We start from the raw sequence: 24,078 nt of genomic DNA on the forward strand, positions 1-24,078 counted from the left end.
AAGAATGATGCATGTGGCATAATATATTTGGTGCAACTCACTAAATATATTGGACATTAAGATGTAACTGTACTTTCATTTGATGGAACGGATTAGAGTAATTATCTGGTCTTCTGTTTTACCCCCAAATAGCACTCCTAGTATCTATTGCTCTTGTCTAGTATTGTAGTGTAGTCCTAGTAGGCTATGTTCCCGCTACAGGTAAAAAGTGGGAAAAGTTAATATTGTCGGCCATGAATGATCATTAACTGCGACAGTCAATATTAACATATGACCACCTCTTCCTGCTATGATCCTGTAGTGGGAACATAGCTTAAAGGGGTACTCTAGTGAAGGAAAAAAAAAAAAAAAACTTTCAAATCAACTGGTGTCAGAAAGTGCAAGAGATTTGTAATTTGCTTCTATTAAAAAAATCTAATCTTCCAGTACTTATCAGCTGTTTTATGTCCTGCAGGAAGTGGTGTATTCTTTTCATGTCCATGACACCTCCCACCTCTGTCCAGAGCAGGAACAAATCCCCATTGAAAACCTTTCCTTCTCTGGAGTATCCCATTAAGAGTGAACTCCTTTTCAATATAAGTATAAATGACAGATCTAACAGGCTCATTGCCTGTCCAGCACAATAGTATTAGTTCTGTGTTCTTCTTCACTGGCACTAATAAATAAAAAGTTCTAGGTGTAGGCTCTATTCTACAGATAGACAATCAATCAATACAACCTTGGTGAGAGTCCGACTCCGAGCAACCCTTCTGGTCAACCATTTACAGACTACATGTCCCTCCTATTAGCGCTGCAGCATCCTATGTTCGTATACAGACTGCAAAGCAAGATCACACTTTCATGTGCCAGACTACTTGTAGCCAGGTGAATGGGACAACACTGCAGTACTATGCACCCCACTACAATCAGTACAGAATTTGCATGCATGAACCGGCTTGTGGCCTCTAAACACAGAAGGACTGCACTGCCAAAGTTCTGTGGCCCCTTCAGACAGCTGACCAGCAGGGAGCCCAGACCCCAACAAATTCATTTTATTGAGGTGTAGATAACTTAGTTAACTAAGAAATGTTATATGCATACACTGGAATTTTTTTATTTTAAAAAAATTATTATGATTCCCAATAAAAATAAACTTGGCAAATAAATTTGATGCATCAGCAAGTCTGCTAAATGCCTAACAAATATGTTCACAAATTCTAAAGAAAATTCCTGTGTAAGCCACATCTCCCTATCCTTATCACTAGGTCTCTTATATGCCAAAGTCTTAAAACTAAATGTATTACTATTTCTTATCCAGAACATTCTTCCTAAAATACTTTTCTTACAAATTATTTCACAGTAAAGGAACATAGCCAGGTGACTTTTTCCCTGGCAGTGAAGGAGCCCCCCCCCTGAGAAGCCTTTCTGCACCCCCATCGCCACTAAGCATTTCAGGCATTTCTTTATCTCAAAGTCCCAAGGAAATTCAGCTTTTCATTTCTACAGATATGTGGTTTCATTTAATGTTTTCAAGTAATTGATAGTTCAGATTTTTACTTTACAGCAGTCACATTAACCTAATGAACTGAAGTGTGCAAATGACTTCTATAAAAATAGTGTTGTGGGCATGCTCTGTGAAAAGTGCAGGGAGACGGAAGAGAGCAGCTATGCTCATTAACTATTGTGACTGCTGAAGGTACAAACACACACACCGTATACGCAGCGTATTTTCTGCTGCGATACGCAGCAGATTAGATCTAAACAACTGAACACAGCATCAAATCTGCACCATCAAATCTGCTGCAGATCTGCTGCGTATACGGTGTGTGTGTTTGTACCCTGAAAACCGAACCTTGCAAAAAAGCAAGGATCATAAACTGCGCTTATTGGTGTGTGTGCATGGTGATACAGGGAACTAAAAAAAACCAAAAAAAAACAAACAAAAAAAACTGATTTAAAGGGGTTATCCAGTGCTACAAGTCCACTTTCTTCCAGAGATAGCACCACTCTTGTTTGCAGTTTGGGTGGGGGTTCAATTAAAGTGAATGGAGCTTAACTGCAAACCACACCTGATCTGGAGACAAGAGTCGTGTTGTCTTTGGAAGAAAGTGGCCATGTTTTTGTTGTGCTGGATAACCCCTTTAACTGAATTCAAACAATATATACATGCAACATGAAAAGAAATTAAAAAAACAAAAAACAAAACGACTACAGCAGACTTGAGATCTCCTTTCCATGCATTCTTTATTCCAACACAATTGTAGTACTGTCCTCAAGCAACAAGAAACAAATCAGCGCATATTCTGTTAACAAAACAATTTCTTAGACTCACAGTATATGTCAGGCCTACAATCCCTTTAATGTTAGAGATCAAGGAAAAAGGGAATGTCCACCTGTTTACCCACAGGGATAAAGAACCCGAGTCGAGCCTGCACCTCTCCAGCCAAGGGACGTATTCAGACCCAAACATGTAGTGTTACACTTTGAGAGTATAGTTTGTGCCTTTCCAGTGTCAAAAAAGGGAAAATATACTACAAACTGAAAAAGATTTTTCTGTATTCTTACAGATTTTTTTTCCTCTCACAAATCCTTGTAAAAAAAAAAAATCACATAATATTAAAGAAAACAATCCAGGGATAAAAAGTTAACAAAACCCTTGAAGTTGTTTAAAAAAAACGGGCCAGTCATTTATCAGTGTATAAGGACAAGAAATAAACAGAACGGCAAGACTTTAGTGTTGAAAAGGAGCAACGTAACCTATATGGAATGCTTTTATGAATACGGGAACGGAAACTAAAGGCAAAGGAGTTACAGCTCTACTAATAAATGTTCACATTAAAATTTTTACATCACATTTTTGCTTATGCGAATGTCCCGTGAGCCGGGGTTAAGAATTTCTCTAGAGATTTTTAAATAATGATCTATGAATTCTATCCATTTATTCGTCGTATGTGATATTACATGGAAATAATTTACCACGGATAAATACTTGAATTATTCAGCGTCCTACCAGGAATTACAAATCTGCCCAGAAATGCCCCATCACAATACCACATTATATGATTTACCAAACAAGCAAAACTCCTCTTGATTCGGTTAAAAAAGATCATCCATTGAAGTAGAATATATTTGTATTATCAGGTAAAATTCTGCGTCAGATCCGAAAAAGAAAGCCAGCGGCCCCCAGAGCCGTTTTTGATTGGATTAACCGGCAGCATGATGAAGTCCTCCAAAATGTTGTCGTGTAAACATGTTCTATAAACTGTGCTCTAGAAAACGAGGTTCCAGATCCATTATTTTTTTTATCATGGACTCCTCTAAAAGACTGAGATTTTAGTTTTAGCTGACAGCACATGAACAAGAAAAAGGTAAAATTAAAAAAAAAAAGAAAAGGAAAAAAAAAAACCTGGTGCCACTGGATGCTTGATCTGAGTAATCCAGCCCCAGTGTGGGCATGATTGGGCATTGGTACAATTGCCCAGCACCATAGTGGACACGCCTTAACAGACTGGTCGCTTCTGCCGTTCACAGTAACTGAGGTAAGACCGGCAGAAGTTTTCAGGAGTTGGGGAGCTCATGAGATATGAACTGCTTTAGTCTTTCTAGATACTGCGCGTACAGCTCTATGTCATTGTGCCCTGCTCCTTCCACCCACAGAGGCTCAACAGCCCGTGGGCAGCGCTCATACATTGCTAGGCCATGGGAAAAATCAATCACTTCATCCTCAGTTCCATGGATTATTAGTACTGGAGACGTCACCTTGGAAATTTTGTCAATGCTGCAGGGAACAAAACAGAATTATTATTAATCAGGAAAAAAAAATATAAACTTACACTTACAAGGAGGGCTTAACTGAAAAGGGTAGTTCCAAGACATGCTATTAAGGCATATTACTGGTGAGGCTCCAAATGGTGTAAGCTCCATTATAGAGAATACTGGAAGCCAACAGAAGACAAAGTACTTTCTTATCACTGCGGTCATGTATTTTTTGTGGTTATAGAAATAAGCAAGAAAAAAGCTGGACACTATAATACAGCGCACACCACTAAGTCCAAGAAAAATGCAAAATTTATTTTATTGGGACAAACAAAGAACACACCACAACAACCAAGAATAAAATCAATTAAAAAACCACATAGGTATATAGAAACTAAGCAGGAGGACAATATACTTTCCTACTTTACCAGGGAATCAAGCATGTTAATAGTGCTCCACATGATCAAATATAAACTGTTAAGTGCATACAAGTAAAGTGGCTGGCAGAGTACAAAAAAGAATCTATGTATGAAAAAATAGTACACAATATAAAAAGTCCAAAGTGCTACAGTGCAAAATAAATTAAGTCATTGTAAACACCAATATGAACCTCTAACATAACAAGTGCCAAACCATATATGCAGCATTAGGTAAGTTACATGGGAGCAGATACCCTGGTGCAGATAACCAAACCGCCACCCCCCCCCCCCCCCGAGGCCTTTTATCCGGCCCCCGCCGCACTTCCGGAAGGGGGTACTCTTTCATTAGTGGTCAGTGAGAAGACTGCTCTCACTGAGCACCAATAAAAGAGTTCCCCCTTCCGGATCACGCCAGCCCCTGCGCCGCATCCACACTGCTGCTGACATCCCCGCCGAAAGGATCCCCCAGCAGGTACAGCGACGTCATCACTGCCCCTGCCGGAGGATCCCTCAGAGATCATGTCCAGGTTACATCCAAGGCGGGGGGGTTGGTGGTCCGTGCGGCGCGGAGGAGGCTGGCGGCAGGGCGACATCTCACACTGCTCCGAGATCTGCTGTCCTGCTTCGGGATCTGCGGTCTGGTGCAACGGACCGCAGATCCCGGAGCAGTGTCAGATGTTATCCCTGCCGCCAGCCTCCTCCGCGCCGCACAGACCACCAACCCCCCCGCCTGGGATGTAACCTGGACATGATCTCTGAGGGATCCTCTGGCAGGGGCAGTGATGACGTCGCTGCTCCTGCTGGGGGATCCCTCCGGCGACTGACCGGCTGAAGAGGCTAGAAGAGATGAACACAGTATTAGGCGAGTATATATATATACATATATATATATATATATATATATATATATATATATATATATATTTTTTTTTTTTTTGGTAGCAATGCAGGGGGGCATAACTATATGGGGGACAATATAACTATATTGGGGACATTATTACTATATGGGGGACATTGCAGGGGACAATATAACTATATGGGGACATTGCAGGGGGACAATATAACTATATGGGGGACATTGCAGAGGGTCATTATAACTATATGGGGGACAATGCAGGGATACATTATTAGTATATGGGGTGAGGGGGCTGGTTGAGGGTGTGAAGGGGGAGTTAGGGGTTGAGTGTGGGCTGGGTGAGGGGTGGAAAGAGGGATGCTTTTCCTTTTTTTTTTCTTTTTTGGGGGGGGGGGGGGCGTTGTGGCATTTTGTACTGGGATTTACTTATAGTTTTTTTTTTTTTATAGTCCGGCCCTCCGACGGTCTTAGGGACAGTGAACTGGCCCCCTGTGTGAAAAGTTTGGGGACCCCTGTGTTAGAGGTTCATATTGGTGTTTACAATGACTTAATTATTTATTTTGCATGTTTGTACTGTAGCACTTTGGACTTTTTATATTGTGTACTATTTTTTCATACATAGATTCTTTTTTGTACTCTGCCAGCCACTTTACAGTTTATATTTGATCATGTGGAGCACTATTAACATGCTTGATTCCCTGGTAAAGTAGGAAAGTATATTGTCCTCCTGCTTAGTTTCTATATACCTATGTGGTTTTTTAATTGATTTTATTCTTGGTTGTGTGGTGTGTTCTTTGTTTGTCCCAATAAAATAAATTTTGCATTTTTCTTGGACTTAGTGGTGTGCGCTGTATTATAGTGTCCAGCTTTTTTCTTGCTTATTTCTATAAGGTTGTTTCTTTTGGACACTTAGCTGCACCCCTTGTTTCTCAGGTATTATTGGTGAGCTCCCCCATATCTTATATTGTATTTTTGTGGTTGGCAGGATAAGGAAATTATTCTAGACACCATTTCCTCTCTGTAAATGAGTTATACTTTCTTGGAATCTAGGAGGATCTTCTCTATATCCAGGACCTGTAACTCCACAGTTACCAAACAATGTATTTCTCACAGGTTAGGGTTCCCAAAAATCATATACAAACTACTTTATGCTATGTGTAGCCGATGCCTTTTACCCAAGCTTCTATATGTAGCACACAGCATTGCCAAGAAACCTGTCTAAGCCTCTCCCCTATGAGCGTCTTTACGGGTTTAAGCCCGTGGATGCAAAGAAGGTTTCCATTCACAGACAGTAAAAGATTACATATATATATATGAAGCACTGTATAATAGAAAGTTTCAGTGCTTTTCATTATGCAATGATTATGTCTTATTAACATCATGGAAACCCCTTTCGTTTGCTTAAAATGGCTGACTGTTAGACACTGACTACTTCATAACAGGATTCACATTTAACTTTGCTCAGGTTACTTTAGCAATGACATTTTTGACACTGGGTTTCCATTTGCTCCAGTTAAACAGTATTTGCATTCTGCAAAAACTGGAATCGTTCCCTTGGCCAACTACTCTTCCGACTAGAAGGGAAGCCAATGTTTAAACAGCACAGTCTGCGGACGGTTCCTCCACAGCTGAAACAAGTTTCCCCGAAATGTCAGGATAATCGAGTGCAGAATATAATCTGTAATTTCAGAAGATATAAGTATTGGATTTATGATGCCAAGATGATATGACCAATTCGGAGAGCTCCATATTCTAATACTGAACAGACTTTGCAAGATAAAAGGAGTTTGACAAGGAAACAAAACAGGATTATTAATACGAGAACTTTATTTCCATGAGAGCGCCACATGATCAGGGATAAGTAGCAGATTGCAAGTGGTCTGATCACTTGGGCCCACTGTGATCTCGATAACAGGGACCAAAGTCTTATGTTACAATGGAGCGCTAGGTTAAGGATGCACGCTGCTGCTCTCTAAGGGAGCCACAGAAATAGCCAAGTGCAGTGTTCAACTGTTTCTGCCACAGGGACTGGTAGTGCGCACTTGTGATCTGTTGCTCCATTTTAGAGGGAGATTGTGGTCACTGTTCTCAAGATCACGGGGCCCCTTAAAGCAGCTGGACCCTGATCTATTGCTAGAATGAAGGGACAGAAGCACTTGGCCATGAAAAGCTGAGCGCATAGAGTATGGATGTTGTGACAGTCCTTGTTTCTGCTTGGCTTTCCTTGGAAGAAGGAAGGCAGCACGGGGATAAAGGGATGAAACACTTAACCAGGTGCTTCTGTTCCTTCATAGTAAAGATCAGTGGGGGTCTCAGCAGCCAGACCCCCAGTGATCATAACTTCTGACATGTTGTTATAAACATGTCAGAAGCTGAATAAAAGTTTAGGTACATTTTAAGGTTTACGGATCTTTCATTTGTGAAGTTTTTCAGGAGAACTAAAAGCTGCTGGAGAGTAAGATATAATATATTAAAGTTTCAGACATCCACATATACTATGCATTTATAGAATGTATGTGAAGCTTCAAAACGACTTTCTATATCAATTTGTCCTCATACCTGGGGAAGGCGTCAAAACAGTAGGTTTTCCTTGTGTCAGGAAAAGCGACCCGCAGCCCCGACATGAGGGGGGAATGTAGAATGACAGCTGCACATTCATAACGTGATGCTAGGTCTACTGTAGGAACCGTGCCAATGCTCTGGCCATAGAGGATTATGTTCTCAGGGCTGACTGCATACCTGTAGAGAGAAATGAAAGGAAATTTCAATGAGATTCGTGTTTTATAATGGTACAATTCTGCCATAAACAAGCCATCACACAGCAGAATTGGCAAATTTACTAGGGTTGAAATTCTTGACAATGAAAGGTTTACTTTAAGACTAGATAAACAGCAATACTTCGATGATCATAAAAAAAAAAAAATTGACAGGCAAATGCAAAACAAGAACATACACGAAGCCCCATGGTAAAGGGGATGAGTAATACCACAGTAATGTAGTAAACATGTGGACAACTCCATAAAGTACAGGAGACACTGCACTAATACTCTGGCAGAAGTGGTCTGTCTAGTCAGCAAACATGGTGATTAGCAAGAAGGAATTTCACAGTCGGGGTATCAGATGGAGGTGCCGCCCAGAGAATTACACAGCGGAGACTTGTGAACTTCACTAATGAACTCACTGGCGCAGCAACGTAACAAGAATAGAGCCGCCATTGCAGGTGTTCACCACATGACAGTCAGGGGAAATGAAAAATCCTCTTGGAAGATTTCAGCACCTTTTTCTAAGGTCAACCCTTCATACTGCGGAGAAGATGTTTGATCAGCTTTGGTTTCCTAAATGGATTAACTTTAAACCAGTTTTGCTTCAATGGCTTCTATCATCATCCTTCCCCAAATACCATGTCCGCAGCAAGGAATGTATTTAATGGACAATTGGTCAAGACTGGCTAAAGGTTTACGAGTACAGCGGAAGATTCGTAAAGACATCTCAATCCAACTAAAGCAGTGCTACTCGCACAACTAAGCAGGCTTAAAGAAAGCAATGGCTTGGCTGGTAGTGCAGAGTTACCCTACTTAAGTTAAAGGAGTTTTCCAAACCAATAACTTATCACCAATAATAATCTGATTGATGGGTTTTTGATCAAGAGGGGCTTGAGTGCTTGTGTGTGAATGGAGAGGCAGGTGAGAATGTGCCCTGCCACTCCATTCAAACTCTATGAGACTTCTGAAGTAGTAGCAGAGCTGTACCTGGCCATCCTTGGCAGTCCTAAATAGTGTGAATGGGGCAGTAGTGAACTTACTTTGCCACCACTCCAGGGGCCCTTTAGCCCACATGTGGCTGAGCTGCAATACCTCAGCCAATGGATAGAAGAGGCACCGTTTCTGGAAGAAGGCAGCGGCATTGTTCTCATCCTATATAACCCCTTTAACCTACAAACATTTCAAATAGTAAATTCCATAATAAGTCAGGGCTCAAGTTGCACTGTAATAGGTTACGTGTGAGTGTTACATAGGAGAGAAAAAAAAACAAAACTCATGAAATAAGGGTCACGCTGCTTTCTGCTCTCAAGATGCCCTTAACTTCACTTCCTCGCAATCTGTTACATATTACGACGGTCATGCATCACAACTCAGGACTGAGGAAGCGTGCAGTATTACGTACAGGATATCCAATAAAAAGTTCATTACAAACGTTAACACTCCATGTAAACACTACAGCATAGCATTAGCATAGTAAACACAGCCCTGCCATTGTCAGCAGCATCCTATCCGCCTACTCATATTCTGTATATTCCAATCCCTCTATAATTTATTTATACTGCAATACAAGAGAAAACAGTCAAATAATAAACTATAAACCACAACTATTGTTCTACGAGTAACTATCAAAACAGGCATCAAATCTACTGCAGCTCCTGTCCACATCTGAGAGGGTATACACTCCCTGTAGGCGAATACAGCAGCTCACCCTCCTGAGGGCACAGGGGGGTTCCTTCTTGTCTACTACATGGTAAGAAATATGAAGAATACCATAATAAAGGCAAACATTGAGAATGATGCTGAGACCATATAAACAGCAATTCTCTTGCTCAGCTTTTGGATATCTTAACAGTTGGTAAGCGATAACCACAAGACACTGGCAGCAGATCTAGAGGTGGATGGTGCATGATGTATATACCCTGTAAATTGCCATCATCTTCTACCAGATATTATAGGGATGCACTAAAACACTAAGCAGAAGTGTCAGGACATGCAAGACTCCGGCTCCTGCTTCAAATTAGCAGCAAGAATGCTAGGAAAAACACCACGTTCCCTGGAAAACCAACATGAAGCCCTAGCCTGTTCCTATGAAGTTGTGGTTAATTTGCACTGGGTTTCTGCGTTTAGTAGCTTGGAGGAGACGTCATGTTTGGACTCGCATTTCTGACTGCGATGTTCCACATCTTTACAGAAGGTGGAGAGGAGCTTAAGATTTAATAGAGACAGACTGGAGCCACAGGTCCTTGGAAACGTCGTTCCGAGCTGCCACAAGCTGCTGTAAAGTTATCATTTCATTTTCCTCGGTCTCATTAGGGAAGCAGTAAAGAGCGGTGTGTGCACGGCTATACCCCAGAGATGGGCAGAAGTGGAGCAATGCATGGGGGAGAACAGACAGAGGATGATAATACACAGCAATAGATCTAACACGCCTGACAAACAACATTTACATGGCCGATGTACAGCCAGCCTGAACTACTGCTGGAGGTTATAGACAATCAATATAGCAGGGATCCCCGTATCCTATTACGTGGACAATTAGCAGACTTCCTGACAATGAGTCAGTCACATACTGTACTGGTATAATACAGTAGTCTTATTCTGCCTATAAGAACACACAGGCTGCTGTGAAACAGAATGCATTTGTCCATGGGCAGCCATAGAGGACCTATTTTCAGCATGGCTTTCTTGCTCTATTAAAAGGTAAATGATTTACACCAAGGACATGCTGCAACCACCAATCCTTACTGATAGTATGCAGGTTTATACTAAAGGGTGCCTGCAAAAAACAAACAAACAAACAAAAAAAAAACAACCTATTATGTCAGAGACCCTTCACTCATCAGCTGCTATAGGAAATGGGCTCCATAGACTAAGGGCCATATTACACGGGTTGATTGCAAAATTGTTATATCATTCAAATTTAAACAATAATCATTCTGTGTATATGCAGGAAATGATCGAAAAGTCATTTGTCTGACGATCGCATTTTTTAAGCTGACGATGTACCCATCTTTTCTTCTTTTACTGGGATCGGATGGTGTAAACGATTGTGGTAACAATAGTAACTAAAGACCATTGTTCTGTGTTATGGTGAATCATTTCTGGTCATTCACAAAAACTTAATTGGCGAAAATGAAAAATTGCCTCGCCTAATAGGACCCTTAGGGTGTGTTTACACGGACATATTTAACTGAAAGATTATTGAAGCCAAAGCCAGTAAGACTATAAACAGAACAGGTCAAAGGAAAGACAGTTTTTTTTTAAATCCATCTATCTGTGTAAATGCACCATTAGGGCGGGTTCACACTACGGAATTCTCGCGGACAATGTCCGCGGAATTCAGTTAGCTGTCCGCCCGCACGGGCACGCACTTTTCCACCGGCTCCATATACACCATTCTATGGGCCGGCGTATTCCGCGATCCGCTGAAAGAAGTGACATGACACTTCTTTCAGCGTATAGCGGAATACGCCGGCCCATAGAATGGTGTCTATGGGGCCGGCGGAAAGGCGCCCAGATGTGCGGGCAGACAGCTGTAGTGTGAACATGTTTTGAGGATTTCCTTAGTATTTCACAGGTGATATAATTATCCTCAGTGCATCAGGTATTAGCACAGGAGTTCTCTGTATGGGATAGTCTCAAAACATGACCTGTTGGTGAGGCCTGAGGACTAGAATTGAGAAGCACTGATCTAGGGATAACACTACTGTATATCAAATGTGCCCTGGAAAATGCCTCTAATATTAACTACAGATGGCTTCTCATATTAAAAATAGTTGATCCTGCTGAGGGAAAGAGTTGCACAACTTGGACTTGACTCACCTGTATCTGAGACGGCCCTGCCAATGTCACAGTCTACACTAGCCTCAAATGGACAATACGCATTTTCAGAAATGTAAGGAGTCATTGAGTCTGCTCCCCATAGTTCACAGCAGGTGTGACATGAGCCAAAACAGGCTCCAACTGGATCGACTACTGCCAAGTATCAGAGATAAGTGACTATTAAGATTGCCGGCTGTGCTAACCAAGATACCCCTAGTAATGCAGGATAGAAAATAGAAAGACAAATGACCTCACTCCAGACATTCCCAAACCAACCACAAACTAAATGGAAACCACCAAACTAAACATTGCCAACTGGGGACGAGACACAAACAGCCAACAATCAGACATTCAGCTCATTTGTATGTGTCCACAAGCTTTCATATGCAATAGGTGGGGACACTGGCTGTAAGCTGGGATTGCAACAGTGTGTGTACATGGTGCACAGTCCACCTAGTAGGGGAGACATACAGAGAGACTTTCTCTATCATATATGGTAAGTTTGAGGAAAATAAAATACTTTCCAAAATTTTCCTTACATAACAGCCATGTAGGTAAAGGTGTAATAATGCAATAGGGATGATGCCCAAGCACCTGGTTGCTCTGCAGGTTTATCACTGGTCAGCACAGGTATCCTGGGTATGTAGGTTCTCCTTGTGTATTGTCAAGTTACTATAGTTTCCACTCAGCCCCCCAAAATCTACTTAGCCGGCTATGAAAATGATTCCTAAAACATCAATGTATATAAGAGGCAACAAGGCCCCATTGGGGATAAACACTTATGTATGTTAGTGGAGCCTGCTTACAAACGTGTCATATTTCCTTATTATTTTAGGCTTTGGAAGTGAATCAACTAGAAAACAATGGACAAAGTTTTACTTATATGATAGAAAATGAAACATTGTTCTCATTAGGAGGGTCATATCGCTGTGCTAGGATCTCAGCTGGGTTACCCAGGAAGAGACAGTGGCTGCAGGGAATGTTATAGAATAACTCCTTAAATCCAGTGTCACTGCCCCAGGGCTCTGCCAGTCTTCTTACTATTCCTGGTGGTGATGCCAGTATGTATAAGGCCAGTGACTGGCTGCAGTGATAGGGTGAGACTGACGGAGACCACTTGAGCAGTATGGAAACACTACAGAATTAATAAAATGAATGAAGTTGGTAGTCAAGTTTCTATTGTGGCACGCATAGGACTTCTCTATCTTCAGGAAATCTCTAATACAGAGAGGATTCGATAAAAGAACACTTATTTATATAACGTCTTCTTCACAATATCCTAGGACTCGACTCTACATCCTTTACAATTCTGCCTTCGAACACATACACACTGCACAGTTATTATGGACACGCTACGGCCCTGACATGTCTTAGGTGACAAGCTACGTCCTCTATGAGCTGCAGTAAAAGAAGGTATTTCTGGTGTTATATGCAGCCACATTCCAGACATCCCATCAACACAAGTAGTACGGAAACATAGATTTATCACAACATCAATATAGAAGGAAACAGGGAAGAACTCTGCTCTGTATGAACATAAATACCAAGTTTGGGTGCTGCATGAGCAATACCTTTACAGTGGGTGTGCATTACCTGATGGGGTTTCCTGTAAGTACAAAACTACATGGCACTTCATCCCTCCCCTGCAACAGGCCGACAAAAACTTCACATCATAAAAACATAAGAGCAACAATGGAAAAGTAAACAGGAAGAAACAAAAAAGGAAACAATGGTCCAGCAGCACAGGATAGAATAATAGAAGCAGATAGTAAGGATGTAACTAAACCCCCTGGACCTTGTTAAATTGAGCTATATAGGTCGTATAGGGGAAGACCCTGATGAGTATTTATAGTGCAAGAGAAGAAAGTAGGAGGGAAGAGATACAAGGAAGAAAGAAAGAAAAAAAAAAAAAAAAAAAAAAAACCCTCAAAACTAGGGAATGTGAATCCATTAAACAGTACTAACCTATGGAAGTTTAGACAGGCAAATAACTGTCAAAATGACAGAATAGGCTTATATTTATCCAATGCCACAAAAGGGGTTAAGTTAAACCATGGTTTGGGGGATTAGATAATGTAGTGTAGCACTTAGATGCTCTATAAGTATAATTCATGGTCTTTAGCAAGCCACAGATGTGAAAGGGGGGGGGGGGGGGGGGGGGGGGGGGGGGGGGTCACCACCACAGCGCTGGGCTGTAAGAGTACGTGGAACTGATGTGGTGCCAGATCACAGGGCTGTGTATATCACTACTAGAATGGCAGAAAGATGGAACAGGAAAAAAAAAAAGACTACCTGTCCTGTCAGTTATGATAAATAGATGACTGCAGGAAAGTGATCTGTACAGCATTACAGCAAGAGGTGACACAGAGGTTACAGAGAACATTTTCAAATGTGTCCCAGACAAAGACTGGGGTCTGGGGGATATTCATTTTGTCTATATCCATGAGACTTGCTATAAGGTATGTCACTAAATGCTGTTAAAAACAGCTCAGGCAAGATGACAGACCCCAAAAATAAAATAAAAAATTACAAAATCAAAAATCATAGAAAAAGGCCACATGTGTTGTTCCAGTGAAACCCATTGGTTATATGCCAAAAGAACTAGTCTACAATGAAAGGGGAGACTGCCTAATACAGGGCAATGTCTGGGGGACTCCACTCCTCTTCTGTCTTGAGGTCTAGAGGTTACGCTTGATTCTAAGAGAAATGTGACATGATTCTGAATCCCTAACATGCCAAATCAATAGCATAATAAAATATGCACACTCCTCTCCAGGTGATGCTTCAATAATATATCAGCTGTGCTGGGGATCCGCTTTTATATCAGACTGTTAAACCCATCAATGAAAATAGAGATGACATCAGAATCAGCACAGCACTGCAGCTCACCCTGTACCGTTATGCATATAAGCTGCATGAAATACACTGAGCAGGTTTTAGTTGTTTTTCTTTTTTATATCCCATTCCCAGTTTTGACAGGATAAAAAAAACTGGACATCTGTATGTCTTGTCTCCTGTGTCTTAAAAGGGCAAAACAATCAATGATAAAAGACTAAAGGCCCTATTACACGAAACGATTATCAGCTGTATTCGGCAGTTATGGCAAATAATCGTTTTGTGTAATAGAAGACAACAATCGGCCGACACGAAAGATGTCGGCTGATCGTTGCTGTTGTTTGTCTATCAACAAATGACTAATATACCAGCGAACTGCTGCTATTTCCTTGCTGCCAACGTGTGTAATAGCGTCAGCAGGGAGTGGGGAACGAGGAGAAAGCGAGCGCTGACAATGCTCCTTTGCTTCTCTGTCGCCCCACGTAATAGGGGCTTTAGGGAATGAAAGTGAATTTCAGCTGCCCATAGTCACGAAATAGACGTTGGCCAAACCTGGTCATCTACCATGTACTGGGGTAGAAATAGGGAGGGGGAAAGGGATAAGTAATTTGAATTTTCTGGATCCCATTCGAATACAAAACCATAGCAGGAAAATCTAATTCAATATACACAAGGTGCCAATAAGCATGAAATATTATTTACTCTACCCCTGATAGGTGGTGGCTTTATCCTGCAATCCTAATAAAAGTCAATAGAATTTATCAGATTATATTGTGTAAATATAAAGGATACCAAGCGCAAAAGAAAAGCTCAGAAGGAGCATCTATGGCATACTATACAAGAATCTGCCACGTTATACATTCTCCTAATGCACAGGACACGCTAACTACAACCATATGATTACTGTAAATCAGAGAACGCATCATCAGATGCTCTGGAGACCCCGAGGGGCCCGATGCCACCCCACCGAAAACACTGATTGTTAGAAAAATACAGGGAAAAGCCTGGGAAGGTCTCAGGAACATCACCCCCAGTTTACTATTCAGAAACCCCTCCGTGTGCTTACACTACACACATGCAGAAAATATACCAATAAAGGATTTTCTATGAATACATTTAAGCTACTTGTGAGTCATTTACACTGAATAAAAGCAGAACTAAAGGATTTCTTTTGTGACGGCCGTGGTATTACTTAAAAAAGCCCTGCAGGCTGTGCTTCCTTATACAGGGGGACAGTGTGTGTGTATATATATATTTATGTATACACACATACATATATTTTTTTATTCATTTTTTGATCAATACTAATCACTGCCAGAGATCAGCTTTACAGCGCATTATTTAAGACCGGTGTAACCCTATGCTTACACAACAGAAGCGCCATGGGCTGAAGGTAACTAGGTCAGATCAGTAACTTACAGAAAAGATATTAGTGTCTGTCTGCTCCCCATATTAACAATGCATATGGCAGCTGCATTAAGTTACATGATCAAACCAGACAACCCCCATCTGCGCTGTTTACTGTAAAAACGTGACCATCAAGTGATATGGATATATTGCTACATGCTTTTATTTTTTTTCATTCCCTGGCATAACCAGAGAGATTTATTATATGTCAGTAATAAGATACAGCCAACTTCATGTTTGTTCTTGCCCTGGGTGCATTCTTCTTCAAATACATGTTATTAGTAATGCTAGACCTGTGCATGGCTGGTGTGTAACCTCGCCTCTAACTTTATTGATTAGTCACGTGACTGCTCTGTTCCTTGAAAAACAGAAAGTGCCATGTACATGTAATAAAAAGTATTCCCAGAGACATGGACTGTCACAATCTAGCTATAATATGTGCAGATATGTACAAATCCAGAAATTCATGTTTGCCATCAATCACTTGCAGGGTGCTGTCTCATAGGCGTTGCAGGGAGTAGTGCGGTTACACAATCCATTCACTTATAGAACCAACTAAATAGATTCTGCATTGAAATGACACAAATGAGCAGCGTCCAATGCCTGAAAAACGCTGGGTTGTAATCATCAACATGTCAAAGTATTACATGGATGTGATCGGTAAAACCTGACCTGGATTGTAATAGGTCTATGACTCCTTTCTCCATTCAGGCAGATGGAACGGATTTTTAATTGCACTGCTCGTCTAACACATGTTAACGGGAACCTGTCACCCCCCGTGCCGGGGTGAAGGCCGCCCAACACCCCGCTAGAGCCCCGGATACCTACCCCATCTCGCCAAGTCCCGGGACGGAGATATCCTTGTCGGAAGCCCGGAGCATGCGCTGCATAGGTGAGTCCGTCCCCCATAGAGAATGACAGCTCCTTTCATTCTCTATGGGCATCAGACTCATCAATGCAGCGCGCACGTCAGGCTTCCGACAAGGATATCTCCGTCCCGGGACCGGCTCCAGGAGTGGGACTTGGTGAGATGGGGTAAGGAATCTAATAGCTCCCTACTGCACACAGGGTGCTGAGGATGAAGGTATGTCTGTTACCTTCATTCGGTTTTTGCGCAATTTTTAATGTAATCCTTTGACATCCTGAGATCTGGATGTTGTACATGTGTAATGACAACTTAGAAGAATCCCTTAGTATTGTCACTTGACAAACAGAGGCTGAAACAGTAAGCAGAAGCTGTAATATTCCGTCAATATTAGGAGAACACATGTTAGCTTTGTGCCATTAGCAGCTTATTAGTAGGCTGGGAAAAGAAAAGTGGTCATATCAGTAACAGATTCTCCTAAGTAGGTGGCCTAGACAGACAGAGGGGGCCACGTACCCCTACATAATCTGAGGACCAACAAGTGACTTTTGAAGTAACTCATCTTAGTATAACTATTCAGCATAACCCAACCAAAGAATCTGTTGCAAACTACAACTCCCATCAGGACATAAGAACCTTCAGCTGTCAGCACATGTCAGTTGCCATTTTGCAGCAACTAGAGAGATACCATCATTAAAACACATATTAGTATAATCTATGAAAAGAAGAAAAAAAAAAAAAAAAACCCAAAAAAACCCTCCAATATAGGTAGATTATAGATTGGCTCAAACAGTGGACTGTGCAGCTGACATAACCGGTCACACAGGTCCCCTAAAGACCTCGGATGGCCGCCATCGATCACTAGCCAGGCTAAGAGCAGGGAGCATGGCACTAACCCAAGCCTGTCACAAGACTGCAGACTCCAATAGGAAACTATTCAGTGAGTAAGCCTTTTTAGCCAAGACAATTAATAACATTAAAGCTTTGGCCTAAGGGGGAAAATAAAATAAATAGTATCTGTGCCCCATCAATAAACCTCAGCAGCTATCCATTACAACATGTAGAAGGCAAAAACATGCATTTCATCATAACAAGCTGATGTCAAGCGGGATTACTCACATGTAATGGTGAAAAGCTTCGGCCACCTGACAATACTATAAGCCCTAACAGTTACTGAACCTCTCAGATATGTCCTCTGGAAAGCTACAGAAAGCTTGCTATGTTATGACATTATCTGAGCAAACACACTAGTCTACGGCCCATGGGACTGTAGAAATATCAAAGAAAAACTACAGAAAAGTCATAAAAAGGATTCTGATCAATAAGATCGTATGGCATCTGCTACAAAGGTCATAAAAATATCAACTCATAGCTGGATGATGATTCACTGCAGCAGCTGCTAAGGCTAGTGCAGACCATATACCCAGCCACTTACATAGACCTTATACCCTTTCCCCTAACATGGAGAATACAGTGCAGTCTACAGGCGGCATGTTATAGAGGCGGGGGGGGAGATGATATATAACTTTGTAGGGAGGATAATTTGTCACTTTTGTAAATCTCTGCTCCAGCTGGGCTAAGTAGTCATGTCCTGCTCAGTTATTTCCAGCTCTTTATAGTTATAGACAGCTGTCAATCACTGAGCAGGAACACCCACTTGACTACATGGCCCTTAAAGAAATTTACATATATAAATTACTTATTATTCTGGACCTTATTCCACAAAACTATATATCAGTCTCCTGCTCTATAAGATGCCTGCGGACTGGAGTGTATTTTCACTTTCCCGAGCTCCTGAAGTGCTGTGGGCTGTAATGCCACCTTGCTCCCCCTTCCATCTCCATCCCTGCTTGACTGAAGCAATTGTCTTGCACCTGCACACAGTTTTTACATACAGCACAGAAACAAGGTTTGGGAGCAGGGCTCAGCGCTGGAAGCTAAACCAAGCACAATCAAGTAGGGTCAGGGATGGGAAGGGGAGAAAGGTGGTGTTACAGTCCTCAGCACTTCAGAGGCTTGGGAAAGTCATTTGCGCCACAAAATGAAGGCATCGTTTCATGTTATGGTAGCAAAGACAGATATGAAAAGTACCATGTGTATCCTCGCTCTATTAACCTCAGGAATTTGGAACATAAACTGCAGATGACAGATTCACGTTAAAAGGTAACGAGTCATCAGGATTAATACTATAAGGGTACAAACCCACACACCGTATACACAGCAGATACGCAGCAAATACGCAGCAGATTTGTTGGTACAGATTTGATGCTGTGTTCAGTTATTTAGATATAATCTGCTGCGTTTTTGCTGCGTATTTGCTGCGTGTTTGCTGCGTATTTGCTGCGTATCGCAGCAGTAAATACGCTGCTTATACGGTGTGTGGGTTTATACCCTAAAACCAAGAGCATCCATTGTGCACTGCTCTTTGTTTTATATCATCAATTCTGGTTCCCTTTAAGTGCAATCATTCATCATGTGACACTAGTAAAAGGCCCATGTAAGGATGTCAGTAAAATAAAAAAAATACCATATTCCCAGTGCTGACAAAGATTGTCTTCATAAATCTGAAACGGTAAGGAACCAATGTTGTATCTGCAGCACAAGACAGTGAAGACCTAAGAGCAGTAAGAAATGTTCCTGTGAGGGTTAAACCTAGTAGTTTTAAGTATGGCCATCCTTCCCAAGTTTAGGATTTATTACCTAAAACACAGACCAGGAGGGGTAAAAACATCTTAGGACACAAGACACTTCACGATGGAGGTCCTCCTAAATTAAAAGCAGAACACAAAAGGAAACTCTGAAGTGCATCAGATTCCCATAACTCTATGTGACAGGGCGAGAGCTGAATAGTAGGATCATTAGGATCGGAACAGCAGGAAGATTGCAGAAAATCTAGCTCTGCACACCTTGGCTTCTTAGGATTTCACAGGGCCTCAGGCTACCCAGGAGACTAACAAGCCATGAAATGTTATTAGTGTATACCCCAACGGGCAGCTACTTAAGACACAGCTGGAGGGTGAAATGAGCCCAGATCCTTGTCTGCTCCTCTCACCTTACCTGCCCTGCCACTACAACTACCAGGAGCCGCGGTGCCAGCGTGTGGGCACAGCTCTCCTTCTGCTGACTGCGATAGGACGTACACACGAATGCAGGGAAGAGATGACACACTTAGGATACCAAGAAAGGTCCTAGCAATGAGTAACCAGCCACAAGGAAGCAAATGGTTAAAAAAAAAAAAAAAAAAAGTACAGAAGGAACACGAACAACCTCAGGCAATGCTGCATATGTGATATGCAATAACCTATAACCATCACAGGAGGCTGGACTAGTGAGAATGAGAAAGAGCTACCAAATCAACAACAGCAGCTCAGAAGTGACTGCAATGAGGCTCAGATTACATGATATTTAGCACAGATCAGGCACTGGACCCTTGAGCAAGAGACGTCACTTGTAAGGAGCCCTGCACTTGTGTCAGCTAAAAAGAATGGAGGGGGGGGGGGGACCTTCCATTCAATGACAGCTAGCAAAAAGACTGCAAATTCTACAACTTATTTCCCTTCAAAAGTCTTCAAAGTAGATCTGTCACCTGAATGTCTTCCTGTGTGAGGGCCACATACTAGGGCTATGGGTCCATAATAGGAGCCAAAGAACTTATTGGGGGAGGGTGGGGGGTGCATTATATAAGTATACACTATATATAAGCAAACTATACAAAAACAACGCACACAAACACACAATCCAAAATACCTTCAAAGTAAAACAAAGGCAACATTATAAACACATTCTTACAGAAACACAGCGGGTGACGCCAGCCATAACACGGCCAGTATATTTTATTGGGTCATCCTCAGGAGCATGACGCAAGGCTCTGGCCGGCGTCTACACCACTGCTTATATTTATAGCTATAGTAGACGTCGCATGTGTTTTTATGGCTGTTTACACAACATGAGAGCGTTTCAGGAACACGAGTGAGCACAGAGCTGTATGTACAATCCTATCCATGTCCCAATGAGAGTGCTGGAGGTAAGAAATGGCGTAAGCGCTAATCCCTATGCAGGTCAGGATCTGGTAAATGCAGTCACAGTGATGTCAGTGTGGTCAGCGGAAAATGCACAGACCATTCATAAACAGGGAAAGAGGGATACAAGAATACATGTGCTTCCTTCCATGAAAAGCCCAGCACATCCTATTAACGTCATTATGACAATTACTCATACCTATGGGAGCGGACTACAAAGCCCTGGGAATGCGGCACAAGCTTAGCTGGAGAAGGCTTCTGGGAATGATGGGAGACGTGCTGGGGGTGAGGCTGGCACTAATCCCAATGACTTAGAAGCATCCATGGCATGGCTGGCCAGATCACCGCAAACCCACGGTCATATCAGGGTGTGACGGTATTAGAGCAATGTGAGATCTTGTCTCCCAGCTGGTCAGACTGCTTGTAGATTCCTTGGTTCTTAGCGGCACATGCTGACAATCTGACGTACATGGGTACTGGTAACACAGGTGTCCCTAGAATGGACCTTTAAAGGGTTAATCTAATGATGCGGTAGCATGTGCGGAGACAGGCCTGGTGGGTTATTCTGATAGGATTCATGCACTGAAGTCAGTAACCTGACTGCCTAGCACAAGCTGCATCACCCCATGCTGAGACTGTGTCGGGATGTGGCACCACATCATTGGACTGACCCTTTAAGCAGCTCCAGGTCATCTACCCCATTGCTGAATCACCTGTATGTTCCCATGCTCAGATGCTACCCATACACCCGCTATTATCTAAGCTCTACATTTGCTTCAGGGAGGGAGTCGCAAGACACAACTAATGTATAGAAGATCACCTATATCCTCTGGCAGCCATCTGTGCCCTCATTATAGATTAAACACATAACACCTGAGCTATAGGGCCACGCCGCACGCTCATGTTTCCTCATACCATAAGCATCAGCCTAAGGACGGCAGGAGTCCCTGAGCACAGCTCTGCCCCTTACATCAGCTGGGCCGCACTATAAGTAATATACATAGACAGCAGCTATCTGTAATGGCTGAATGGTGCTGCACGTGCCGGACCCTCCCCGACACCGCCTGTGCTATCACATCACTCCGGCCTGTAAATAACACTATGCTAAGGTTATACAGGTGAGCGTCCACATCATGTAGCTGTCAACCAAATATGGGTCATAGGCCCTGTTCACACTGCACATGAGGTGAGATTTGGGGCCACCTGCCACTTTACCTGTATACTTAGGAACGCCTGTCATCACCCAAGACTGACATGACTCCCATTATCCCCCTACCAACATGGCCTGTATTGTACACGGGAGGGGGCTGATGCCGACCAATATCCCCAGCACCAGTGGGCCTGTAGTGACTCCCAGTATCCCCTCCACTATTATGGCCTGTACTGGGCCTGACTATTGGAAGTGAAGGTTACTCTCAGCACCACCTGCAGAGACCATTACTCCCATCCTCCCCCATTGTGGCCAGTAGAACAGTGACCCCCATCCCCCTGGTGTGGCCAGTAGTACAGTGACCCCCATCCTCCCAGATATGGTAACAGTGGCCCTATCCTCCCCAGTGTGGTCTGTAACAACAATGGCCCCCATCCTCCCCAGTATGACCTGTAGTACAGTGACCCCTATCCCCTTCCCTCCCCCTGCGTTGCCTGTAGTAACAATGACCCCCATCCTCCCTGGTGTGGCCTGTGGTAACCCTGACACCTATCTTCCCCCCCCATTTGGCCTGTAGTAACAATGACTCCCATCCTCCCCCATTGTGACCAGTAGTACAGTCACTCCCATCCTCCCCCATTGTGGCCAGTAGTACAGTCACTCCCATCCTCCCCCATTGTGGCCAGTAGTACAGTCACTCCCATCCTCCCACATTGTGGCCCCTAACACTGACCCCCATTCCCCCTGGTGAGGCTTCTAGGGACAATGCCCCCCCCCCCCCCGGTGTGGCCAGTAGTACAGTCACTTCCATCCTCCCCCCCCCCCCCGTGTGGCTTCTAGGGACAATAACCCCCATCCCCCCTGGTGTGTCCGGTAGTAACACTGACCCCCCCTCCCATCCTTCCCGTAGTAGCCTGTGGTAACAATGCCCCCCCCCCCCATCCTTCCCGTAGTAGCCTGTGGTAACAATGCCCCCCCCCCCCCATCCCCCGGTGTGGCCGGTAGTAACACTGACCCCCCTCCCCCCGGTGTGGCCGGTAGTAACAATGACCCCCCCATCCCCCGGTGTGGCCGGTAGTAACACTGACCCCCCTCCCCCCGGTGTGGCCGGTAGTAACAATGACCCCCCCATCCCCCGGTGTGGCCGGTAGTAACACTGACCCCCCCTCCCCCCGGTGTAGCCGGTAGTAACAATGACCCCCCCATCCCCCGGTGTGGCCGGTAGTAACACTGACCCCCCCTCCCCCCGGTGTAGCCGGTAGTAACACTGACCCCCCTCCCCCCGGTGTGTCCGGTAGTAACAATGACCCCCCTCCCCCCGGTGTGTCCGGTAGTAACAATGACCCCCCCATCCCCCGGTGTGTCCGGTAGTAACACTGACCCCCCCTCCCCCCGGTGTGCCCCCGCCGTACGCACCGTGTCCGCAGGGCGTGCCAGGCCGCCTCGATGTCGGCGTACAGGTTCTTCTCGCTGGGCTTGCCGCTGCTCACGCCGTAGCCGGAGTAGTCGTAGGAGAAGACGTTGCAGTTGATCCGGGAGCCGAGGCCGATGTAGAAGCTGCACATCTGGCCCAGGTCCACGGCGTTCCCGTGTGAGAAGAGCAGCGTGTAGCGGCTGCCGGGGGCGCAGCGCACGAACATACAGCCCAGGCAGCTGCCGCGCTCCGTCCTCCAGCGGAACACCTCCACCGCGTCCAGCTCCCGCTGCGAGTACTGCCAGTCGGCGCGCTCCGTCAGGTGCAGGCTGCACGGCGGGGGCAGGCAGGCCGCGGGCTCGCCCCCCTCCTCACTCTGGGCCGCGGCCTGGCTCGGGGTGGCCTCGGGCTCCCGGACGGTGTAGGTGGGCTCCGGGGGCAGGAAGGCCAGCTTGGCGGCGATCCGGCTCGGGCATGGCGGACAGCAGAAGAGCCAGCAGAGCTCCCCTAGAGAGAAGCCGTTCATCCTCGGTCCCTGCTCTGGCATTGGAGCGACCCGGGCCTGCGGGCTGGTACCTGGGGACGGAGCACCCGGGGGCGGCCTCCGGGCCTGCAGCGCCTAGTCACCGGCGGCTAGCGGCTCATCTGCTTGCTACTCGCGCCCGGCCTAGCAGCTGCTTCCGGGAGAGCGCACGAAGAACCGAGGCCAAGGAGCGGCGGCCGAGTGCTGCCCCCTAGCATGGCGGAGAGAGAACGGCAGGCACAGGAAGACAGCGGAGAATGCCATGGAGACG

General features: G+C 44.2%; 1 protein-coding gene across 1 annotated transcript; it reads right to left on the reverse strand.

The window, feature by feature from the left end:
• Positions 1-2,206: 2,206 nt before the first annotated feature.
• Positions 2,207-24,046, reverse strand: ABHD17C (abhydrolase domain containing 17C, depalmitoylase). Its single transcript, XM_069956662.1, has 3 exons — positions 23,287-24,046; positions 7,570-7,749; positions 2,207-3,757 (listed from the first exon to the last, which is right to left on the reverse strand). Exons 1-3 carry the CDS (start codon positions 23,829-23,831, stop codon positions 3,538-3,540), a joined length of 945 nt encoding a protein of 314 aa, XP_069812763.1. The 5' UTR covers positions 23,832-24,046; the 3' UTR covers positions 2,207-3,537.
• Between the last annotated feature and the right edge of the window lie 32 nt (positions 24,047-24,078).

The sequence above is a fragment of the Dendropsophus ebraccatus genome, chromosome 1 (assembly GCF_027789765.1).
Source record: "Dendropsophus ebraccatus isolate aDenEbr1 chromosome 1, aDenEbr1.pat, whole genome shotgun sequence".
NCBI classification, from domain to species: domain Eukaryota; kingdom Metazoa; phylum Chordata; class Amphibia; order Anura; family Hylidae; genus Dendropsophus; species Dendropsophus ebraccatus.